The sequence below is a fragment of the Pterocles gutturalis genome, unplaced genomic scaffold (genome assembly GCF_000699245.1).
Source record: "Pterocles gutturalis isolate BGI_N339 unplaced genomic scaffold, ASM69924v1 scaffold6694, whole genome shotgun sequence".
NCBI lineage: Eukaryota > Metazoa > Chordata > Aves > Pterocliformes > Pteroclidae > Pterocles > Pterocles gutturalis.
In genome coordinates, this window is record NW_010130480.1 from 6,267 (window position 1) to 28,466 (window position 22,200).

A 22,200-nucleotide genomic window follows, 5' to 3' on the forward strand; every position below is an offset into this window, starting at 1 on the left:
CTAAACAACAAGGTACTTTACACAGTCTTGTCTCACGCTGAATCAGTGAGCAGAAAGAAATCCTAGGATAAGGACTTAATGACATAAATTTTTAGAGGGCAAAGATCTTATTGAAGAATTTATTCCTTGAAGAATTACATTCCCAAAGTATTTACTTGGATATTCGGATAGCAAAGAGCTTTCATTTCCATGGTTTGACCACAAAAATGAATGTTCCCCTACACAAATACCCCAGGGCAAAAACACAAAGCAAAGTTAGGTAGATTTGAAATCAAACATAAAGATCTCTCTTTTTTTCAAGTTTCTATCTGGAATCATGGACCTTGCAACTCCTTTCTGCTCCACTTGCCTGGGTTTCTTTCACACAAAAGTAAGTCCTTAGGGGTGAAAATGGAGAAGACAGTTGGTTTCATCTGACATGTATTTAAGATGTAGTTGGAGTTTCCACCTGCATGCAGAGCTAGGAAGAAACCCCAGGTCTTGCATTTTACATTAGTCATGAAGCTTTGCATCAGGGATATTCTGATTATCTGTAGACAAGCAACCCATGCTGTAATGACTGCAGAATCAAGTCCTAAATATACATAATTAATCTATCAAGCTTGTATTTATTCATTTAAGCAGTAACATTTTCTGCTATTTTAAGACAAGCGTTTGGAAGATTAGCACCCAGAACACACGTGCAAGTTCTTTGCGGTGCCATTTCAAAGCCTATTTTCTACCTGTGTGGGTGTCAAATTATTCCAGTAAAGCCAGAAAGTTGCTGAATTCAATTCACAGATGCACAGAAAATCCTGACTGCCCAATCACTGCCCTAAATTTGGCTCATGATTTACAAAGCTCCAAAATTGACTTTGCTGCAATATTCTACATAGCAATCTCCCTTTTGTGCCGTCCTTTTCACCAAGTGATCCATTAAATTGTCTGAAAGAAATAGGGATTTTCTGTTGTTTTGGTTTTTATCCCTACATCATGTATCACCCTAGTGATAGCCATTCAGTTCCCTGTAGAGTAGGAAAATTAGTTTTCCCTAGGAGAAAGAAAGAGGAGCCATGTACACATGTAGCTGACCCTAATTTGTAGAAAATTCTTCTCAGTACAACAGCATGGAAAATTTCATTTGTCAGCTTTCTCTCTTTCATCAGCAGGTGCTATTGTTCCTCTGGGAAATGCAACAAAGATTTAGAAGAAAAAAAATCAAGTTATCATGTGGCAAGCTTTTTGGCTGGCATTTTCTATAGTCCATCAGACAATAAAACTACATTATTACCTTCTACATGGTACCAAAAGCTGAAGTTAACCAAAGGATCACTGTATTTGGGAAAGACTTGAAGTGAGGACACCATAAAGCAAGACATGCTTTCACATTTTGTATACTGTGATATATCCTGGCTTGGGCCATTCAGAGTGTAGAAAATACTGAGTACGTATGCTAAAAATGTGGCACCTCTTTTCACTTTCGTTTAAATCAATACAATCAGGGCAGGGCAGGGTCCTCTTGGGAACAGCTGAAATTTTCAAAACCTGCCACAGAAGTTTGGATGCAGATTTCATACAAATATCTGAGTCTCTAACTAGTAATAAAATCACTGGAAACCTCAGTCTTAAAGCAAAGCAACTCAATTAGTGAAAAGCTAATAGGCAACAAGGTTGAGTAAGGAGGAAGAGGGACCATACAACCGAAAGCAGCCAGGTTTCCTCTTATGGTAATGATACATGTGCATTCCTCTGTACAACTGTCTTGTTGACTCAAAAATATTCACGGTAAAGCAGTTCAAGTCAGGTTCTGCTGGACTATATCTTGTCAGCAATGCTCACAGCACTCTTCCTGACCACGGCTGCTGTCATCCCAGGAGCTGTGCCCCTCCTGCCTTCCCCCAGAGTGTGGGTTCAGGCACTCACTGGGGTTCCTGCACTCGCCCTTCCAGGCCCAGTGCACATCCAAACACTAGAAAATTTTGACTGAAGAACTTAAATAATTACCCCATTCTACTTTCAAAAGTCTAACACTTAAATGTCAGGGTCTCATTTGGGATTACAACAGCTTTTTCCATAGTAGTGTTTTTCTCTTAGATTTTTTTCCTCCTTTTCTGTGTGTGTTGTTTACATACAGTAAGAAAAAAAATCCAGTTGTGTACCCAAAGCTTCTTACATTTACGTGCAAAACCCAGTCACCTGCAGAGCCTTTCATTTTGTCACTGGTGTGGAAATAGACTGCAAAATGGTTGGAAGAGAAATTTACACATTTGTATCTGGTTTACAAGACCTGCTCACAAATTGGCTCCTACTTATATGGTACTTTATACCTTTTCATTAAAATATATATATAAGCTGATAATACAGCACTAAGACACTTCTCTGATTATTTCCTCTATTAATAGATTTACCATTTTCTGGCAACGTGCAGACAGGCCAACAGCAAAAGATGGCTTTAAACAGACATTTCCTACAAATTACAGATTTTATCAACTTTGTAGAAGCAGTGATTAAATAATTCTGGAGTTAATTAAATCTCCAAAGACTCTCTTAAAAATCCCAACCACTTTTTTTTATAATGGAGAAGCAGAAGCACATTGACAGCACTTTAGATAAAGCCACTTGCCACTGGAGAACAATTTCACTGCAAGGCATGGGTTGTCTTAACATGGCAACCATCACAGTTCTGAAACAACTCCCACCTTTGACTCCAATTTTCCTAAAACAGGCTACTTCTGCATATAGCTCCTCTGAAACTAAATAACAGTATGAAGTTCTTCTAAAATTCACACCCTGAAACTCTGCCATCTTCACCGAGCACAGAATCAGACCTCACAGGAAAAGTAAAAAGTGAGGCACCTCTTGTGCAGCCTTCCTTAAGAAACAAGAGCTCTGTGCCATATACTGTTTCTGTCTGCTGGTTTAGTTTAGTCAGAATGCCTTCCTTGACTCTGAAAAAGACTTAACGCCTTGCTAATGATACCCATCAAGCTGCACTGGAAAAGATTTTTAAGTTTAAAAGGCAAAATAATGTAAATGCATCTTTTACATCTCTGGACCCTTTTCCTTTGAGAGGCTCCTACTACCACAGACACAACCAGCAGCAAAGACACCTCCTGTTAATTTTAGCAATTTTGGGTTTCCAGGGGCTCTCTAACATTAGATTGGGAAAAAACCAAATATATTCAGTGTCTCTCAAATTACTGTTTCCCATCATCCTTTGGGCATATTCACCTGGAAGCAAATCTAATGACAAACAGCAAAAGCGGATGGATAACAGGCACATGAAAATGAATAAATACACTTCAAAACAGCCTGGAAAATAAATGTAGTGGGACACTGTGAGGATATCTTGGAGTAAATAAGGTCAAGTTCAACACTTACAAAAAAAAGAAATAAAACATACAAAGATAAAATAAGGGGATAGGGAAGCCAAACAGCTGCAAGCACAGCATTAGAGTTTGTTTTTTAAACTGATCTCCACAATTCTATTCTGCTATTACTTTTACATAAGCAATCCAAGCTCTGTGGTTTCTGATGAAAATGAATGGGATCCAAATGATGGGAAATCAGTCTTGGGCAGGACTTCATAACAAAGAGTTTGTGAATCGCTGATCTGTATTCTTTTCCACTCTAAAGCAGTTCACAGAACATCTCATTTGGAATTGTTCTGCTTTAATGGCCCCAAACTTCGATTCATTGTCTTGGTATTTGAACCCTTGATGCATATGATATAAAGCAGAAATACCCGGTAAAGGAAACTTAAATAGACAGAGACAGTTAAACGGCTTTGTATTTCCATGAGCCATTATACCAAAATGCAAACACATGTACATGTAGCAGCCTTGACCAATTTACTGTGTCAGCAAAACTTAACTACAGCTACAGAAGGTGTCTTGCAGCAACCACATCTCAACCAATTCACAAAAGTGAGAGCAATTTGGTAATGAGATCATCCATCGTCTCAGATGCACTACAATGAAAGTGAAGGAAATCTGGACCAGACTGGAGATCAACTACAAGCCAAAATCAATATATTTCCCAATTTCACTAAATGGTTGGGAATATGATTCATCTACAGGAAACCAAATAGATAGAGCACAGGTATATTTTAACTTGCTTCTTTCTAAGTGAAATTGTAGCTGTGGTAATTTATAGGTTAATAAGCAAAGGAGTCCTTAGTATTCAGCTGAACAAATAACATGATTCTTCACTACTGGTTTGCTGAAAGGTCGCACAGTAATGAAGGCTCTGATGGTCCCAAGCTCTGTTAAGGAAATACTAATTCAAGGCAGCTGCTCTCCTCTCACAGTGAGTATCAGATAGTTCAGTCCTAAAACCATTTCCTTTGGTTAGATTTTGGTTTGTAAAAGAGTTAAGGCCCAGCAGTTACTTGACAATGAGGCAAGGAACATCAGGTACCTGCAGAGAACACTGCACTGCCACCGCATGGCTCCAGGAGCGGACCCAGGGCTGACCAACTGGCACTTCATCCTGGTCAAGTGGGCTAGTGACACTTGGTCAGAGAGTGACAACCTGCATTTTTAGCATTTCTGCTACACATATTACTTCTTTCTATTTTCTATTGTAAGTTAAAATGGCTCTCCTGCATCATAAATTTACTGCACAGAACTTCAAGTTTAGCTAAGTTGTGTGTAAGAAACTTCAGGAATCTATGGAAAAAAAAAGAGACTTCATTGTAATATTAAGGTAGTGATTATGAATATCACAGAGTCTCTTCTTTTTATTCAGAAGAAAGCCAAAGCACTCTATAGAGCTCTGAAGCTTCATGAGGAGTTGGCCTTCAATAATTACAAACACAAAATGACTACATTTTCAAAATAAAAGTTTAGGAGAGTTCTGTGCTACTTTCATTTACTGTTGCAAAACATCTGCATCAAAGTGGACTTTGAAAGAAAATGTATGCACCGGTGTTGGTGTTGGCAGCTTCTAGCTCAACAGTTGTCTGAGAATGAAGCATTTTTTTGCCAGCAATGATAAAACAATTCAGATAAAGTGTCACTCAAATATTCACTTTTGAAGAAAGAATAACTAAGATCATGTGTACTGAGCACTCAGTATATTATTTTTTTGTGTGTTTTCTTTTTTTTTTTTTTAGTAAACAAAGAAGCAAATATTCATGAACACCTTGTACTACTTGAAAGAAAAAAAAACCCACCAACACAAAAACCCGCCTCTTGTACTGACAGAATGGAAACCTTAATATTTCAGGTGTCTGGAAAAAAGTTCCTGGTTTTCCTAATGAAACCAAGACCATTCAGTTGAAATCCAGACATACACTGAAGTGTGAAACCACTTAATGGATTTGGAAGCAGGAAGTGTAGAGTTACCCTGTGTAACAAAGGAAAACAAAGAAACGTGAGGCATCTAGGGAGACAGAACACAACCACCTACACTAGGATGAAATCTGGATGAAACACAACGTAATAGTACTAAGATGGCTCAACAAGTCCTAGGATCTAGAAGACACAGAATTTTTTATCTTACCTAGAAGATGTTAAAGATTCCTGCAGGTCAACAGATGTACAGCAATAAATGAAAAGGTGAAACTACTGTAATGTCATACTTAAGACCTCACAGCTCAGTAATCCTTTGCTTTGGGCCAATTCTCCAGAACAGCTTAAGTCTGGATGCCAAATCAAATCATTATATTCCCTGAACACAGAGAGTTTGACGCATCTTCTCCAGTTGAGAAGTTACAGGGTCAGTTCTGCGCAGACTTCCTGTAACTATTCAAGAAGTCAAATATATGTACACTAGAGGGAACAGAGCCCTGTGTTATTTGTAAAGGGTCATGCTGCAATCTGTCAGCAAATCAAGTACTTTTAAGGAAAGGGGGATTAAGATTGTCCACCTAAAGGTATGTGGCTTGGCAGAAGCTGGTTTAGCAGTGACTGAAAACCCATTTAGGACCATTAAGTATGGTTAAAAACTCTCACCTGCTTGACTTCAGCCTGTAGGTGCCGGAGCTGTAGGCACTGCTCTAACCTCTTGTGAGTTTGGTCAGCATTAAGTTCCAGCTCATGCTGTTTCTCATGAAGGAATTCCAGCAGTTCTTGAACCTGTGTCGCAAGATCAATGTCTTTTTCACAGATCAGCTCAATGCCTGCAACATGCAGAGGGAGAGAGATCTTTGCACTTATTTAAAATTTCAGTTGTTTCACAAATGCAAGCTTCAAAATTTTTTGCCACCTAACACATTGATTTGCAACTCCCTGAGTAATTTCTTTCTCACTAAATTCTCTCACATGTAGTATTTGGCTTTCCCAGTTTCCTTTTCTGTATCATTACATTTTTCTACAAGCAGTGTTTCTCTGGTGGTCATTGCTCATCTCACCCATCAGCATCCAGCTAGTAGGACATGATTTAACCACAGCCTTGTTCAAAAACTTGCATGAATATCAAATCTTAAAAAAAAAGACAGAAAATCCCCTCATTTTCTTACAGTAATTCATTAACTTATACCTTACAAATGTATGTTGAAAAGAACTTAGAAGAGAAAAAAGATGAGGAAAAAAATAGAAAAGTGAAATAAAGGAAGCAACCTCTAGTCGCCAGATCTACGGTAGTGCTACAAGTACCTGGAACTCCACAGTGCAAATGTTTTTCCGTTTGGGCACTTCAGAGGATCATTAACAACCATTTAGTTTAAACCAACCTACAGTGCATTCAGAATTATTCCACAGACTGACTTTCATCCAATCCTCACATACCAGAGTGAAAAGGTGGCTTTGTACTAGTCTCCATCCCTTGCACACTGCATGTAACTGATAAACCCCTGAATGACCTGGTCTGATTTCACAGCTGACCCTGACTTGATCAGGAGGTTGAAATAGAGATGTTCTGAGTCTCTTCCCATCTCCCGAATTTTCTTACAACCCTGTGAGCCTTTTGTGTAGTGTTTACATGAAATACAATGCAGAACTTCACATCTTCATTCTTTATTACACTGGTGCAATAGCATTGCTAGGTACATTACCAATGTAATTGTCAAAGTTTAGCCTGGAGGAAAAATTACATCATCCCATGTTACTGTAATCCCTGTGATTATAAACTAATAAAGACCCAACTCTTCCTTTACTGAAGTCTACTGAAATCTTGCCATTGGCCTCAATACAGGGAGATTCAGGAACCTAATATATAAATAATCAGATTGCATTAAGCCTGAGAAAACACTACATTTTTTCCAAAGCCATTTGATTTCATGGTATAATAGGACATTAAAAATGAAGCATGTTAATTAGAAGCTGCTGTACAAAATGCTTGGACACTGTTTTTAAAACCCATTTAAAAAGGTGCTTTATCTTCCCCCTTTATCCTCCTCTGAGACTTGTGACTTTCATTCTCTCTCACAGCAATATCTACAGAGGATGGGACACAAAACAAATATGACCTTATAACTGACTCTATCCTCTTTTTCCTGGCTTCTGGTTTTATCAGAAAAAGCACATGGGAATGCAAGCGATTGGCTTATTCCTTTTTCCAGCCAAAACAAAACAGTTTCTTCATTACCAAATAAAGTGGAATGGCCCCTGGCTTCCCATTTAGAACTGGAAATTTAATATTTGCTTCTATTCTTGGGAGTGAAGTTCCTTTCAAATGCCAGACACCAGGCATTGTTGCTACAATTAGCCTGCATATGGTTCTGTATCCTCAGGACATGATGGCTTTTTGTATGCTTGACTTCACCACACCTATTCGATATTAAATGCAGAGTTTTCCTCCATGCACACTCAGCTGGTATGGTTTTGATTGTGCTAACTCATCAGCAGCCACCAGTGAGCTGCCTGGGATGCTATCCAAGGGCAGCCTGCGCTCCCCATGATGAATGATCTGCCCTTTCTTGCTTGTCATATGTCACGCAGATTTATTCTACAGTGCCAGCGCTTATTCTTCTCAAAGACTGGTTTGCAAAATAGAAAGCCTTGTTTTCAGCATAATTTCATACATATTATCTTTACATTATGTTTTGACAGACAAAAAAGCACAACTGTTTTTCTGATAAACCGAACTTGGTTGCCATTTCCTTCTAATGTCTCAACCAGTGCAGCAGATATCAAGTGAAGGATAATGAATTGAAACTTTAAGAAAAATATTACAGAAAAGAGTACTGAGCAACACTAACTGGCATCCTACAAAACATACATTCATTACACCTGAGCTATTTGCAATGTGAGATACTACTCGGTGTAAGGAAGGGGTATTGCCTTTTGACCTGTACAAAGATGTTTTGAAAATGCTTTGAACTTGTTCTTAGGCTGAACAGTTAAAACACTGTGACAGGGAAGTTTAGTAGCCTGTTCCTTGCAATATAAACTATAGTTATAACTAATTATAAATGATATCCCTAACAAAATGAAATAGATTTGTATTTCCCTTTTAAGCAATGCAAGGCTGGGAAAAGATGTGAATGATATCAGCTTGACAGCCAGGAAACAAAAGGGCTTTGAATTTTCCACATAACAGGTAGGGACTGTATAAATTTCCCCAACATCAGCTTTGCAGTGTATTTCGGGCTTAGACAAATTGCTTCTAAAAGGTAGCTCCATAAACCATGAGCGACTCCTAACTGTGGTGCTCGTTATGACAATGATACTGACAATGCAAATGGACTTTAATAACCAAATAAATTCATTCAATCAATCAATCAGCTATTAGAGAGTACCTGCTTTTAGTACCCAGAAGCAGAATGACTAAGGTGCGTATGGTAATGAATTACATGAACTTGTCATCACTGCAGCTCAGGTTGAGATGTTAAATCACTGCTCAATTATGATCCTAAACTTTCTATAGGAAATGGAGTTCTCAGAAATGTCCGAGTTGCCACTTCTGGAAACACCAGGAACTTTCAACATATCAGGTTAGACACCCAAAAATCAATATCCATTTTTTGACAATATTTGTCCCCATACTTAGCCTTGCCATCAGTAGCAGAGCTACAACCAAACTGGAAAAACAGAGGATAGGTTCATTGAAATAAAAAGTACTGGCTCATTAAAAAGTCCAGTCTTCTTGAGAATACTGTTATAAATACTCTCTAAATGCCAACATGTTTTCTGAAGGACACTGATTTTAGTGAGACATAAAGACAATTTGAAAGTACTGCAACATTTCAGAAAGCACAACCTGACTTCCAGATCTTACATATCCCCTAATAAAACCAAACATTTCTTCTGAAGAATAACTATTATGATGGTGAAAACAGGCTAATCCAAACCAGGCTCACCCACACGTGCTGGAGTAGTGGAAGGAATCACAGGAACATAACTCTGAGCTGTATGGAGCCTTGGAAATACTGGACTTGCATAGATGCCTCACATGCACGGATACCCTGAATATCTGCACAGAGCCCGATATGGAGCATCGCAGGACCACTGTATTTATTGTACCAACATGACATTGTTCACAGGGATTTCCAGACACTCCACAGCCTGGTAAGAATCACTGCTCCAAATCTGAATCAGACATGCAAAAAATAATGGGTGAATGTCTAAAACCTTCTTTCTCTACCTGCACAAGATTTCCAACTGAAAAAAGCATCCTGTGCAGAAAACCCTGGATGTAATTTTATCTGACAGACTTACTAGCTTAAAGATCTCCAAGCCAAACACCAGAATAATAGAAACTGAATTAGTTTCCTGTGTGACATGATAAAAATAAAGTTCAAAGAGAATAACAGGCAAGGTAAGAAACTTGGTCAATTAAGAGTGTCTGGTTAGGTAGAATGCCCCCGAACAATCAGATTTTTTCTGGCTTTATCTTCCATGGCTACAGCTGAGTTCTGATTGTTGCAGTAGTGACACTGTACAATAGGAAGCAGCAAGAGCAGCTGATTTCCCAGAACTCCTGCAAGTTCACAGCTCTGGCAGTAAGAACAATCACCCCTTAACCTAATGCACTGAATGACTATTATATAGGATTCAGGAAGAGAGAGTAAAATTAAATGAATTTTTTATGGAGTATAACTGTCCTTTATTGAAATAAGAAACAGTAGGCTCCCAAGAGCAACCTCTCTCCCTTATTTTGCCATTCTCCCAGCATTTAGCATTCTGTCCATGGCGGACATGACCATTACCTTTAACTACAGTTAACTCTACATCCCCATGAGGCTTCTGCTTCCTTGCCTTTGGGAGCAATGGATTTTTATTAGACAGGCTTCATCGAAACTGATCTTAGATAATCTTATAAAAACATTTTAGAAGTAACTTTATTTAGTTCATAATCTTTTGTCTGCAGTCCAAAATAAGTTGTTTCTAACTTCTTGACAAACACAGACTTTTTTTTTTCCCCCCCCTAAAAATCAGCCACTGAGACTCCCAACTGTGCTCTGTTCTGGATCATATTCTTTACCTCCTATGGATTCCTACACATATGAAGATAAAAAAAGAAAAGAAAAGCAAATGTCTTCACTGATGTATTAATACAAGTTTTCTATCCCAGAAAGGAAGGGAGCTGAAGCACAGGATGAGGCGTAGTGCAGGCAGGTCTCATAGAAGCTCACACACATGATTCGCACAATGCACAGGGTTGTCTGATTGACAACAAACTCTTGCAGCAGTCCTTACGGCCTCTGCTGAGTGCAGCTGGCCAAATCAGGCTGAATACTGCCACGTTTTTCTAAAGGTGGGGGCCTTGAGGTAAAATGTTTGCCAAAGAATAAAACCATAAAAATCCTTTTTATTTTGAAAGTGCAAATTAGGAGGGAAAGAACAGGAATTGCTCTTGCTTTGCAGTCTTTCCAGACATGTAAGAAGGCTAAAACACTTCACAGGTAACATTCACTTCTGGACTTCACGCAGTGATTAATCTGAATTATGATATTCCTTTTCCAAATGCAAAATGCAAGGATACAAAAATCCTGATTCATAGGATGTCTTAGAAACAGGATCCTACTGCTGAGAAGCAGAGTAAAAATATCAGACAGACTCCCTATCAACATGAATCAAGTCTGTAATTTAAAAGCACATGCCAAAGGGTTTTGTTTTTAGGTCCAGGTTGCTACCTTTAGCTTTCAAATGCACACCAAAAAGGAAAATTCCACTATGGTTTATCATATTCCCTTTTGATATATAATAATTCCAATTAGAGCTGTCTGGAAACAAGAGTTCCATTTCATGACTGGTTTCAAGGCTCTCATATTTGGATTCTTTCCCAGAGGGCTCTTGGATAGCTAGCTTCTTTCTCCCCTCGCTCCTCTCTCTCTCCCTCCGGCACCCTGAAATGTGGCACAGGGAAAGGCACTCAAGTCTGCGGAGAATGAAGCCAGCACATCTGGTGAGTTTACCTCTCAATAAAGTCTTGTTGCAGAAAGGTTAACAAGCTTAGGAGTCTGGAAGAACTAGACTTCATCCAGACCTGAAGTCTGACTGGCTAGCTAAAATGTCTGTAACTCATGATTCCCTGCAGTGCTTGCTTCTCAGATAGTGCAAGAGCAAGGACCTACAAGTGCAGCTTGTCTTGCCCTCCTCTCTCCATCCACTTTGGAATTGATCACGAAGTCCATACTGCAGTTGTAAAACTCTCTGAATGAAATCTGAAAGTCAGCTTTATTTCCTCAATGACTCTAAGTCTCAAAGACATGGCAATGTCTGACATATCATCCTGAATCAAAAAATTCCCCAAACTTGTGGAACAGTTCTGGGAGTGGAGAGACAGGTATCGCTCATACTTATGTTAAAAGCTGATGTATTTGGTATGCATTGAGGTATTTTTGCTTGATATGCATTTTGGGAGGTTTGGGCATTTTTTTTGGTTTGGTTGTTTTTTTTTTTTTTTTTCTTCTCTTCTCATGTGATACAGAGATCAAGTTGTTCTGTTGTTCTGCTTACCTGAAGCCTGGACCTCCATGATGTATTGGTGTAAATCTTGCCCTTGCTGGATGACTTCAAAGGTCATATTGTTCATGGCCAACTTCCGCTCGGTGTGACGCTGCAAACGCTGCTCAGCCAGAGTGAGGTCTTCAGTATTAAAATCATTCATTTGTCTCAGCAGGTCTTCATTCCAGGCATCTAACTCTGCTGTAACCTTCATGGGCAAAAGACAGATACTGTATTCACTCGAGATCAATGAAAACATCTTACTCTCAAACTGCGTTTGGATCACAAAAGTACTTCACATTTTTACTTTGATCCAGAAACCCTTAAACCAGAGTGTCAGTACAGTCTGGATCGTGCCCACTTAATGGTCACGGTTAACATTTTGCCTATGTGAGGAACCATGAAAATATTATTGGTCCAACAAGAAACCTGACACCTTTTCCCCTTATACATTCCAAAGCGCACTGTAAGAGAAGACCCACTATATTCACATGGATTGTAGAGATAATGTTTCTGAATAAATTCAAATTTAAATGAAGTAGTAATGCTTACAGAATTGGAAAACAATTTGTAACACCTGTGACAACATAATCCCAAAATGGCCTGAATATTTCTAAAAACATTTTGCAACACACTGTATGTTGCATATTACAAATGGGAATATTATTTATTCTATCTTCATAGAATTGAAATTATAAGCTGCTTCCATTAAGCCCTAAACCAGGGATAACTAATACATTTTCAGAATTATTATTATTGATAAAATGTATTGCAAAGAGTATCTACCTATTGTTCACAGAAAATGCATCATGAGACTAAATATTTTATTATTAATTTGTGAGTTAACACTCTCTGCATTGATTGCAGTTGTACGAGTCCTATGCTGTGCTTCCAGGGACTTACAGTCTTTTATAAGAGTCTTTCTGTTGTCTTCAGTGGGCTTGGGAACAGGCCCTGTATAACTTTTTTTCTCCTGTGAATCTGAAAGCTTTTACACTGTGGAATGAATATAAATTCACTTTTACAGATAGGGAAAGCACAGCACAGAAACATCATACTCTAGGCTGGGTGAATCACCAGGAGAATGACGAATGGTACCTGGCTCTAACCAAAGAGCTGTATTACCTGCCAATAACTCATGGGAACACGCAAAATCTTCTGTTGCTTTGTCTGCTTCCTAATTATAACACACAGTCTGATTATTTTATCAGTCCAGTTACTGTATCTTCTGTATTTTACATTTTAGCCCATGAGTAGCCAACCAGTATCAAAGCCCTCCTCTGTTTTTGCCTGTTCAGTTGAAGCAAGATCTAGCCTCCACCCAATCAGCACAATCTCACCTCAACGTATTCTGCTGCTACAGACAAAGAGGGAACATGCTAGTGACATTGAATGATGGAGGTGGGACAAGGGGAAGGGGAATTAAATCATGCATATAAGCTAGAACTGTGGAGAATACAATTTTTAAAAGTATCTTCAAATTATTAAATAAATGCCTTAATTCTGATTCACAGGTCAATTCCCGATAGCTAGATTCAGGAGAGCTAAAACTAGGTATCTAAATTCACACTTGTGCATGTTATGATGTAGTGAAAAGTTCTCTGTTTCTCACTAAAAGTGCTCTTCTGTGCCTGTGCAGTGAGATCCTTAGCTTCCCAGGTAGCCAAGATTCAAAATTGTCCATTCAGTTTTCCTTTCCAGAAAGCACATATTAAATCCAACGCAGGCACAGCAAGGCAACCCAAACAGACCAGCTCTCAGCCCTTCTCACTCTAGCATGGAAGCGAGCACACAGTTTTGTATCAGAAGATAATCAGAGACATAATCAGTTTTTAGTCTCTTTTTTCAGAGAAGCAGATGTACTCCACCAAGAACCTGGGACCTCAGCTGCAGGGTGAAAGGCAGAGTGTGGACATCCTGAGGGGCTTCTATTTTTCTTCAGCTTGTTCCATTGCCCATTCCACTCAATTACCTTTAAATAATAGCTCTCTCTACAGTCTCTTTGGCCCCATTCCTTATTCCAGCAGCCTCTGATTCATTTACACGTCATAGCTGGAGTTCCTGTACTGTAGAGGCTTATTGGCAGATTTAACAGTTATGGAGAAATGGTCAGAGTAGATGCTGGAGAAGGTTTTTCCTAGATACACTTATATTTAGAGACAGATCCTCAGCTAACAGTAATCAGAGCTGAAGTGGTCTTGACCTTGTTTCAAACTACAAACAATGGAATTAATCAGAGTAAGCGCAGGTCCCTGCAGTCATGCAAATAACACTTAAAGTTCAATGCAAAGCCCTTTATGCTCTTTCTAATGAAAAGACATGATATAAATGAATCAGAAGAATTTTATTTTTTATGAGCTATTAAAAATATTGTCTGTCTGAATTCATTGCATTGATTGTCAAGCTGCTAAAACATAATTATTTGACATTTTGCAAGGATTCATAAAGTGCTTCCTAATTTCTTGTGAAAATTCCCATGCACGTGCACTCAGGAAGTTGTCTAAAAGCATTTACAAGTGACAGTAACAGAAAAGGTTAAAACCATGAAATAATGTGTTACATTAGTTTGCTCTGACAGCCACAATACTATGATTAGGGGATTCTGATCAAAACAAAATCTCTCCATCCCATTTATGTCTATGGACATATCTCCAGGACTTGAAATGTAAACCTTTCAGAGGGATGAACTGTCAGGGGAGTTGAAGATGGACAAATGAAGGTATCAACAAATGTTCCCACAAGTATGCTGAGATCCAACACTTCTGCAAAACTGCCTGGGTAAATCTCTCTGCTGTGGTGCTGTTTCTCTTAGTAATTTTTCCACTGGGCTGTGGAATGGACACTGAGCAGCATTGCTTTTATCGTGAAATCTACAATAATTTCCACTCGAGCACAGGGAAATGGCTGTTCCTGACCGCACCGCTTTCTGCCCCATAGGCCTAAGTGTCCGAGACAGGTCTGTCACAGAGAGGCACCTACAAACACTGAAGAGAAGGACTGCCTCCCAGGTAACCAGTGCTCCTCATGCTCATGTCAGCAGACCACTTTCACCAGGCTCCACACATGGGAGGAGCTGCACCTGAATATCTACCTGTCCTATTAGCCATTGCAAGGCACTGAAGGATTTCTGCTCCATTAGCCACACTCCCCACTTCAAATCAGTAGTTCCAATTCAAGAGGAAAGGACAGTAGAAGCAGTCAGAACACGAGCTGATAAACAATGTGGGATACAATGCCAGCCCATGGTGCTCCCTGTCACATTGCCAGGACCAGGAACGGGGGCTAATGCTGCACCTGAGTGGCTCTGGACAGTTGGACAGGTACAGTGGGGCTTGTTAGCCCAGTGCTAGTTCTGCCAAAGCCAGGAGCTCAGCCACCAGTGGAGAGGAGAAGGAAGGAACGAAGGAACGAGGGAAGTTGCCTCCACGTGGGGGCTGATGAAGTGATAATCACCCCCTGTGCTGGCTTAGGGGGAGAGAGGAAGGAGTCAGGCACAGCAAGAGGTGGAACATGACCAATTCCTCCAGTGACATGTGTACAGGAAGGTTGGGTACATTGCTCTGAGTAGCTGAGACAAACAGATGGTTAGAAGGGAATCTAAAGCACACAAAGGCAAAGAAGCAACAGCAGAGCTGTGATAACAGCCCAGGTTTCCTGAATCCCAATCTGGTGCCCTATCCCAGACACTATGTTGCTTTGCGTATCTCATTAAGACATTTCCTTCTCTGTCTGTACATTCAGTGCCTCAACATCCCAGTAGTTTCTGTGCTTCAAACTAGACCTTTTGGAAAAGGTCCCAGAGTCTGAATTTGAGTCCCTAAGTAGTTTGACTTGGGTATAGGGAAAATGGTCTATTTTTCTTCAGGAAGAGGCTGTAATTAGGCAGCTCTGTTAACTACAGATATTTATTTTTCAAGTCTAAAAAAGGATCTTCAATGCTTTCACAGATTGGGTCAGGCACTGACATGTATGGTGAAGCTTAGACTGCATCAGACAAAGGTGTCCTACCTCATAAGCTGTGGTAAGACACAATTGCACTGAGCCTATGTCAGGAATTGTCTCATAAATGGGGCTCACTTGTTTAATTCCCTTTTGACCCAAAAGAATGGCTGATTAGAGTTTACTATGTTCATCTACTAGATTTTTGGTAGGAAGAACGGACAACGCTTCTTATGTTTATTCACTTTACATCCCAGTGTTTGTGATTGTAAATAGACCTTAGCATCCCTCACATGCCCTGAAAGAAGAGAAGCCCCAAGCTCTGCTCTGTTCTGCTCTGGCATCAGAGAGAAATCGTACCAAAGCAGAATGGTCATGAGGGCAGCAACAGTAGCAGTGCACAGGTCTGCATTAGCAGAAGCAGACTTATCTCCAGGTGCCCACACTGTTCACAGAAAAGCCATGCTCCTTCCTTGCAGGTCATATAAGGTTGGTGGCCAAGAAACATCTCCATATAACTAAAGAAAGGTCAAGTGACCCCAGAGTACTGAGAAAGACATGACAAAGCTGTTGACTGACAATGAGCCTAGAAAGCACATTTCTTCATTCTTCACCTGAAACAGAAGCTCCTCCCACCATGATAACAGAAGGGGAACTGATGCTGGTAGTGAACCCAAACTAGTGTTAGATGAGCTACCTGAGATATCCTTATCAGAGCAGCAGAGGCAACCCAGAAGTTCACTTCAGCATGTGAGCAAACACTGGGTTTGTGCTGAGCTCCACGCTACTGTCACAAGGCTGCAACAGATATATAGACTATGTCAGCCAGATCTATTTCATGCAGACACAGTGACCACAGTCTAGACCACATACTCTTTAGGCAGGCATCTGCCTAAAGCAGCAACTTAATACAACCAAATTCTCACTGCTGCAGTACTGCTGTATTTGCTGCTTCCTGGATTTATCACGTTGCAACACCAGCAGATAACGAGACTGAAGGGAGAGACACATGTTCATCTTCAATCCTGGAGGAAGAGGAGAGGTATAGAGAAAAGGTACACCAGTGAAAAGTAATAGCAGTAATAGTAACAACTGCAGCAGTCCAGCCATCTCATGCTTACGTTGCAGTCTGATAGTGAATTAGGCCAAAGAGCCCACCTGAGCTGCAGCAGCTGCTGTGCAGGCAACTGTACATCTGCAATCATAGAATCATAGAACCATTTCATATCTAAATCCTAAGTATCTTTTTTTTTTTGATGCTGCTGCTGAGATCCTCTACAAAATGGTGCTGCTGAGCCTCGAATGCTGCTTGCTTGGCCTAAATTCAGTGTTTGACACCTAAAATCATCTTGTTTAATGCCACCCAGAAAATTTTGTTTGCCAATTGAAGGAGGTGGAGAAGGGAAATAAGGAATCAAGCAAAAGAAAATAAATGTAATATGGTGAATGAGTCACGTAGGAGCTGGTATTTTGAAGTAAGGGCTGCGGAAGGGCATATACGAGGAGGAGGGAAAGTTCTATCTTGGGAGCAGAAGCTATCAACACAAAGAGAGGGGGCTTGTGAGAGGAACCTTAAAAAAAGTAAAGATGTTTGGGAAGAACAAGCAAATGTAGGAGGGAGGTTGCAAGAGAAATGATGGTGCAAGTAGGAGGAGGAGAAAAGGTGAGAGGAGTGGGTAGAGCATGGGGATGAGGCAGGACAGGAAGAAGAGTCACACAGGCACACGGCAGATCTGTGAAGAGCTCAGAATCAAGAAAAGGGAGTATCTACCTAATTTCAAGAAAAATAAAAACAAAGGTGGGAGCCATACACCTGAGATGAACAGAGAGTGAGTGTGGAAGAGATGAAAGGTCAGATGTCATCCAGGGAGGAATCAAAAAAGGTAATTCTGACTCCTGGATGCTGCAGGAGTGTCTGCGAGTCCAGAAAGACAAGGGTTATAATGGAGAGGGGAGGCTAGATCCCTCAGGGACATACTAGAGACTGGGCACCAGGGGTGCCAGGGGCAATAGCACTTGGCTCTCCTTCAGCATTCAGAGCAGACTGGAAGAGCAAAGGACTGGATGTGACGGTATAAGTGGATCTACGAGCAGACTAATATTGGAAGTATATGGTAGAGGACATGCAGGCAGAAAAGGGTGAATTAAATTGTTCCTTCTACGATTCATGTAAACAGAAAGTTTGCTGTTCCTCCTCCTCAGGCCTCAGTTTAGGCTCCCACTGTGCAGTATGACAGTGCTGTCAGCCACTTTTTTGACAACAGACAGAGATGCGACACTGGCTTAGTGGTGACCTGGGCCACTGAAGTGTGAAAAGGCTGTCACAGTGATGATTCTGCTCCAGTGCTTTTGGCTCCTGAATCCCCCAAAAATCAAGAGAAACAATTGAATTCACCTGCAAAAGACAAGATGCCCAGGACAGCTTAGTGTCTGTGTTTCCTTAAAATAGAGCGATGTGCAGCTTGAAAACTAGGTACACATGGAAAAGAAAAACAAAACCTCACTAAGCATCAGACATTACAAGATTCCAGCCTATGAACAGGAGAGGCTGATATTTTTCTTACCATTCTCTTTCTTACAAATGTATCTCAAGATATCTGTAACTCTTATTTCTAATAAAGAAGCTCACATCTGAGTGTCAGCTATAAGTCAGTGAGGGGCTATAAAACATCTTGTACTTTCACGCAGGCAGCTAATTCACTTGAAAGATTCTGCTAATGTTATAAAACCTGGAATGGGAAACTCACTTGAGCTGTAAATAACAGTGAAGTAAACTACTGTCTGAAAGCTGGCTCCTGTTCCCTTCTAAACTCATGCTCAGGGATGGATGGAAGCAGCCAGAAAAGCCAGCAAGTGAAATCGAGGCTGAAAAAAATTTAATTAGCAAGTGGAATGGAGCCAAAGAGATTGAATGGTGGAAAATCAGATATCCATCAGGTGAATATTTTAGTGATCACAGGGCTTTTTGAAAGATACCAAACAGCATACAAGATCAAATTTATATTATACAGAGGAAACCCTCATAACCCCTTCCAGCACAATATCTTGCCCTAGGAACCATGTTGGCCTAAGACTGCAGTGGAGAGGCCCTGTCTAGCACTGCACAGATCCATGTGCATTGCAGGAAACAAAACAACACACAGAAGGGAAGGAGCTGGGCAGCTCTGGGAAAGGGAGAAGGAAGTTTCTTTGGAGGTAACCAACAACTGTTGCCAGACAGGTATCGGCTGAAGTCATTCTTGTTCTCAGTCACAGAATTTCATAGGGGTCTATTAGTGAATTTGATCATCTCTCTACAAAAGATATAAAGAAAAAATACACAGACAGACTCTGGATGGCAGTAATTTTGTCAGGGGTTGCCACTCCGTGCATTTTACCATTCATTTCATATGCTGTATATTTGCATTCATCTAAATAATGGTTAATAAGCCTTTTAATGACTATTTCTGAAGCAAAAAGGACAAAGTACACTTGACAGATTTTACTGAGGATATAACTCTGGGATAAGACTGTGCTTCACATGGATAATGTGCTCAGTGTGGTGCCAGCACCGCTTCTAATGTCTGCTAGCTACCGTCCCTTGAGTCTTACACCCTATTTCCTTGTAGCGGATCAGCTACCACATTGACATTGCGTGAAATCTCCTGAGTTACTTGGTTGGCTGCACAAACTCCGTTGAAGTTTGTATCATATAGAAAGACCAACCATATAATCCTAATGATCCTGTCTTGTCTCGAAATGCACAATGACTTGGTAAAGGAATAAAACATATCAGGCATCAAAGTTAGACACATTTCCTAAATACAGAATGGGTTGTCATTTTATGGTTTTAAAACCTAAGGCAGAATAACCTCCTAAGGGATAGCTAGGCTCTCTCATGTTTCTGTTATGTCTGTTTCCAGGTGGTGCAATAGTTTGGATTTCATAATTTACCCCAAGAACCCAGAGTGTAAATATCAGTCAATATAATGAGATTAAGGCAAGAAAGAACAGGCAGCACATGCTATGTGCCTGTGGGTTCGTATCCAAATTTGTATCTGTGAAACCTGCCTTGACTCAAGTACAACACAAAAGCTGCCTGTGCAGCTCAGAATTCCTTAGAAGTCCTAAATGAACACAGCTGGTGTGCCCTGCCAAAGAAAAAGGCAGGTGGCTTCTCTTTACATAAAATACTTTTCCTGCAGACCAAATGCAACAATAGTTGGCAGATTTCACTGAAGTACAAGAAAAGGTCCAATGGTGCCTAGATGGATGGAAGTAAGTGTTGCTCGTGCTGCAACCATTAATTCTGAAGTTTGTCTGGACTCCAAACCCCTGTCAAGAAGAGAAGATTACAGAAAAGCTCAAAAACCAGGAGGGCTACAAAGCAGCTGGGTACAATGCAAGTTTTGGAAGGAGGGCCAAAGGAAAGGGTTATGGGATCTATGGCATGGATTTCAGTATCTGGTGAGAATAGTAAATGCAGGAAAGTTTCCAAAGAAAAACGACAGTCAGACACTTTCTACATAAAACTAAAGGCCAATCACTCAATTGTCATTTATGAGTTTGAAAAATTCCTAATACTTTCAGTTTGCATTATTAATCAGAAAGAGAGGAGAGAGAGGGTAGTAGAGAAAATCAACAGAATCAAAAATATTTGGTGCCAAAAGTAGATGGAAAGAGACAACATCAGATGTAAGTATTCTCTGAGACTGAGCTGTAATGCACAGACTCCCCTAAAGCTGTTAGAAGTAGATGGGCTCCCACAGCTGCATCCCTCTGGCTTCCACTAGAGAGATGCAAGTTTTTTCTCTCATTGGAGTTTCTACGGAAGGGTCATCAGGAACCAAGAATAAGAATACAGACCTGAGGGGAAAAAATGGGAAACTCAATGCTTAACAAGACAGATGCAAAGATGACAAAGGTGTTTGAGTTTGGAAGGTGGAGAGCCCACGGTTTGTGAGTGCAGGAAGGAGAGAGATTAACCTGGCTGCAGCAGGTAGAGGGGTTTCCTGAGGGATGTGTTCAATATGGCACTGCTCTTCGGACAGATGGAAGGGGGCTTATCTAGTCCAGAAAAGGAGAAATTCATTTGACAAACATACTGATACACATTATTTCACTATTCTTAATCTATGCAGGATCTAGGCTATTAAGGAAAATTAAAACCTAAATACAATTCCAGCCATAGCTTAGGCTACTTGTCTTTAGTAGAAAAGATACTTAATTTCCTGGTTCAGATTTCATCGACTTTTTCTCTTAAAAGCTTGGAATAGTCAACTGTCAGAAATACTACACGCTTGTTAATTATGGTGATGAAATAATCTTTTCGCTTCTCAGTAATGACGTGAGATAATTTTGTTAATTTTGATAACAGATTCCTACTGACTTGGAATCTTTATCATAAGGCTGAGGCAACCGACTGCAATCTACTTTCTAAGGATCATTACTGTGTCAGTTCGAGGCAATTCAGCTCTTGTTTGAAATGCATAGCATACATGTGTAATTTAATATTTTATTTCAAACAGCCTTTTCATTATCCATCAAGCTGTTTTTCTTGCTTAAGCACTAAATGTACTTATAAAATTTAAGATACTGACATGGATATATTTTTCATTGTCTGTTCAGTTATAAATTGTCATAATTATTATATATAAAATAAAAAATATTTTTCAGAAATGAGCTTTCTAAATAAAATAATCTGCCCATAGACTCCCTATGAAACATGTTCTCAGATTTCCTTGTAATATTAATCTCGCAGAGGGAATTTGGATATTCTTACGATAAAAAATAGCAAATCTACAGTGACAGCTAAGTGGTGATTTTCTTTAAATCCTTTCTAGCTGATCTGATTTTAGAAGACTCTGAAGCACGTTTCCAATTTTAAATATCTTAATGTATCACAGCCACTCCAAATGTGTCTGTGAATACACAGAAGTAGGATTCATGCAGAAACAAAACAGAGACATCCACGCAGTATTCCCATCTCTGGCACCACATATGAAGGGGACTAGGGTAAGTCACATCACGTCCTGATGCCTCAGTTGCCCCATCAGTAAAGCAGTCCATGCTGATAACATCCTTTGAAATCTTTGATTGAAAGAGTACATAAAAAGAAAAAGAATTTTAAGAGAGTTTTGTTTTTTTTTTTTTAAGATCTTTACTTAAATGAGCATAATTCCAGGTTCAGACCTAGAATTTGCAGTGAAACAGAGAGGCTGAGATCTTAATGAATGACTCACATGTGTTCACCATATACTGCCTACAGATACATTTGGGTGTTCCAGAAGCACATACCGTTTTTCTGCCTTTTTTTTTCTTTTTTTTCTTCATTTTTGGAAACACAGGTGCCATTTATAGGTATGTACAAATATATGCATTCACACCCCATTTATATCTTCAGAGTAAAAGTCTCAATTACTCAACATTTGCCACACCCTTGCAGCAAATTATCTTCTATTTCAATATT

The 22,200-nt window shown here is 39.8% G+C and overlaps 1 protein-coding gene across 1 annotated transcript in view; it reads right to left on the reverse strand.

The window, feature by feature from the left end:
* LOC104466706 (kalirin-like) overlaps positions 1–22,200 on the reverse strand; it is a gene marked incomplete at both ends in the record, with an annotated part of 33,085 nt that overhangs the window by 3,210 nt on the left and 7,675 nt on the right. Inside the window, 2 exons of the mRNA XM_010080229.1 lie at positions 5,937–6,103; positions 11,826–12,021. Coding sequence (XP_010078531.1) covers positions 5,937–6,103; positions 11,826–12,021 — 363 coding nt within the window. The remainder of the gene's footprint in view (positions 1–5,936; positions 6,104–11,825; positions 12,022–22,200) is intronic.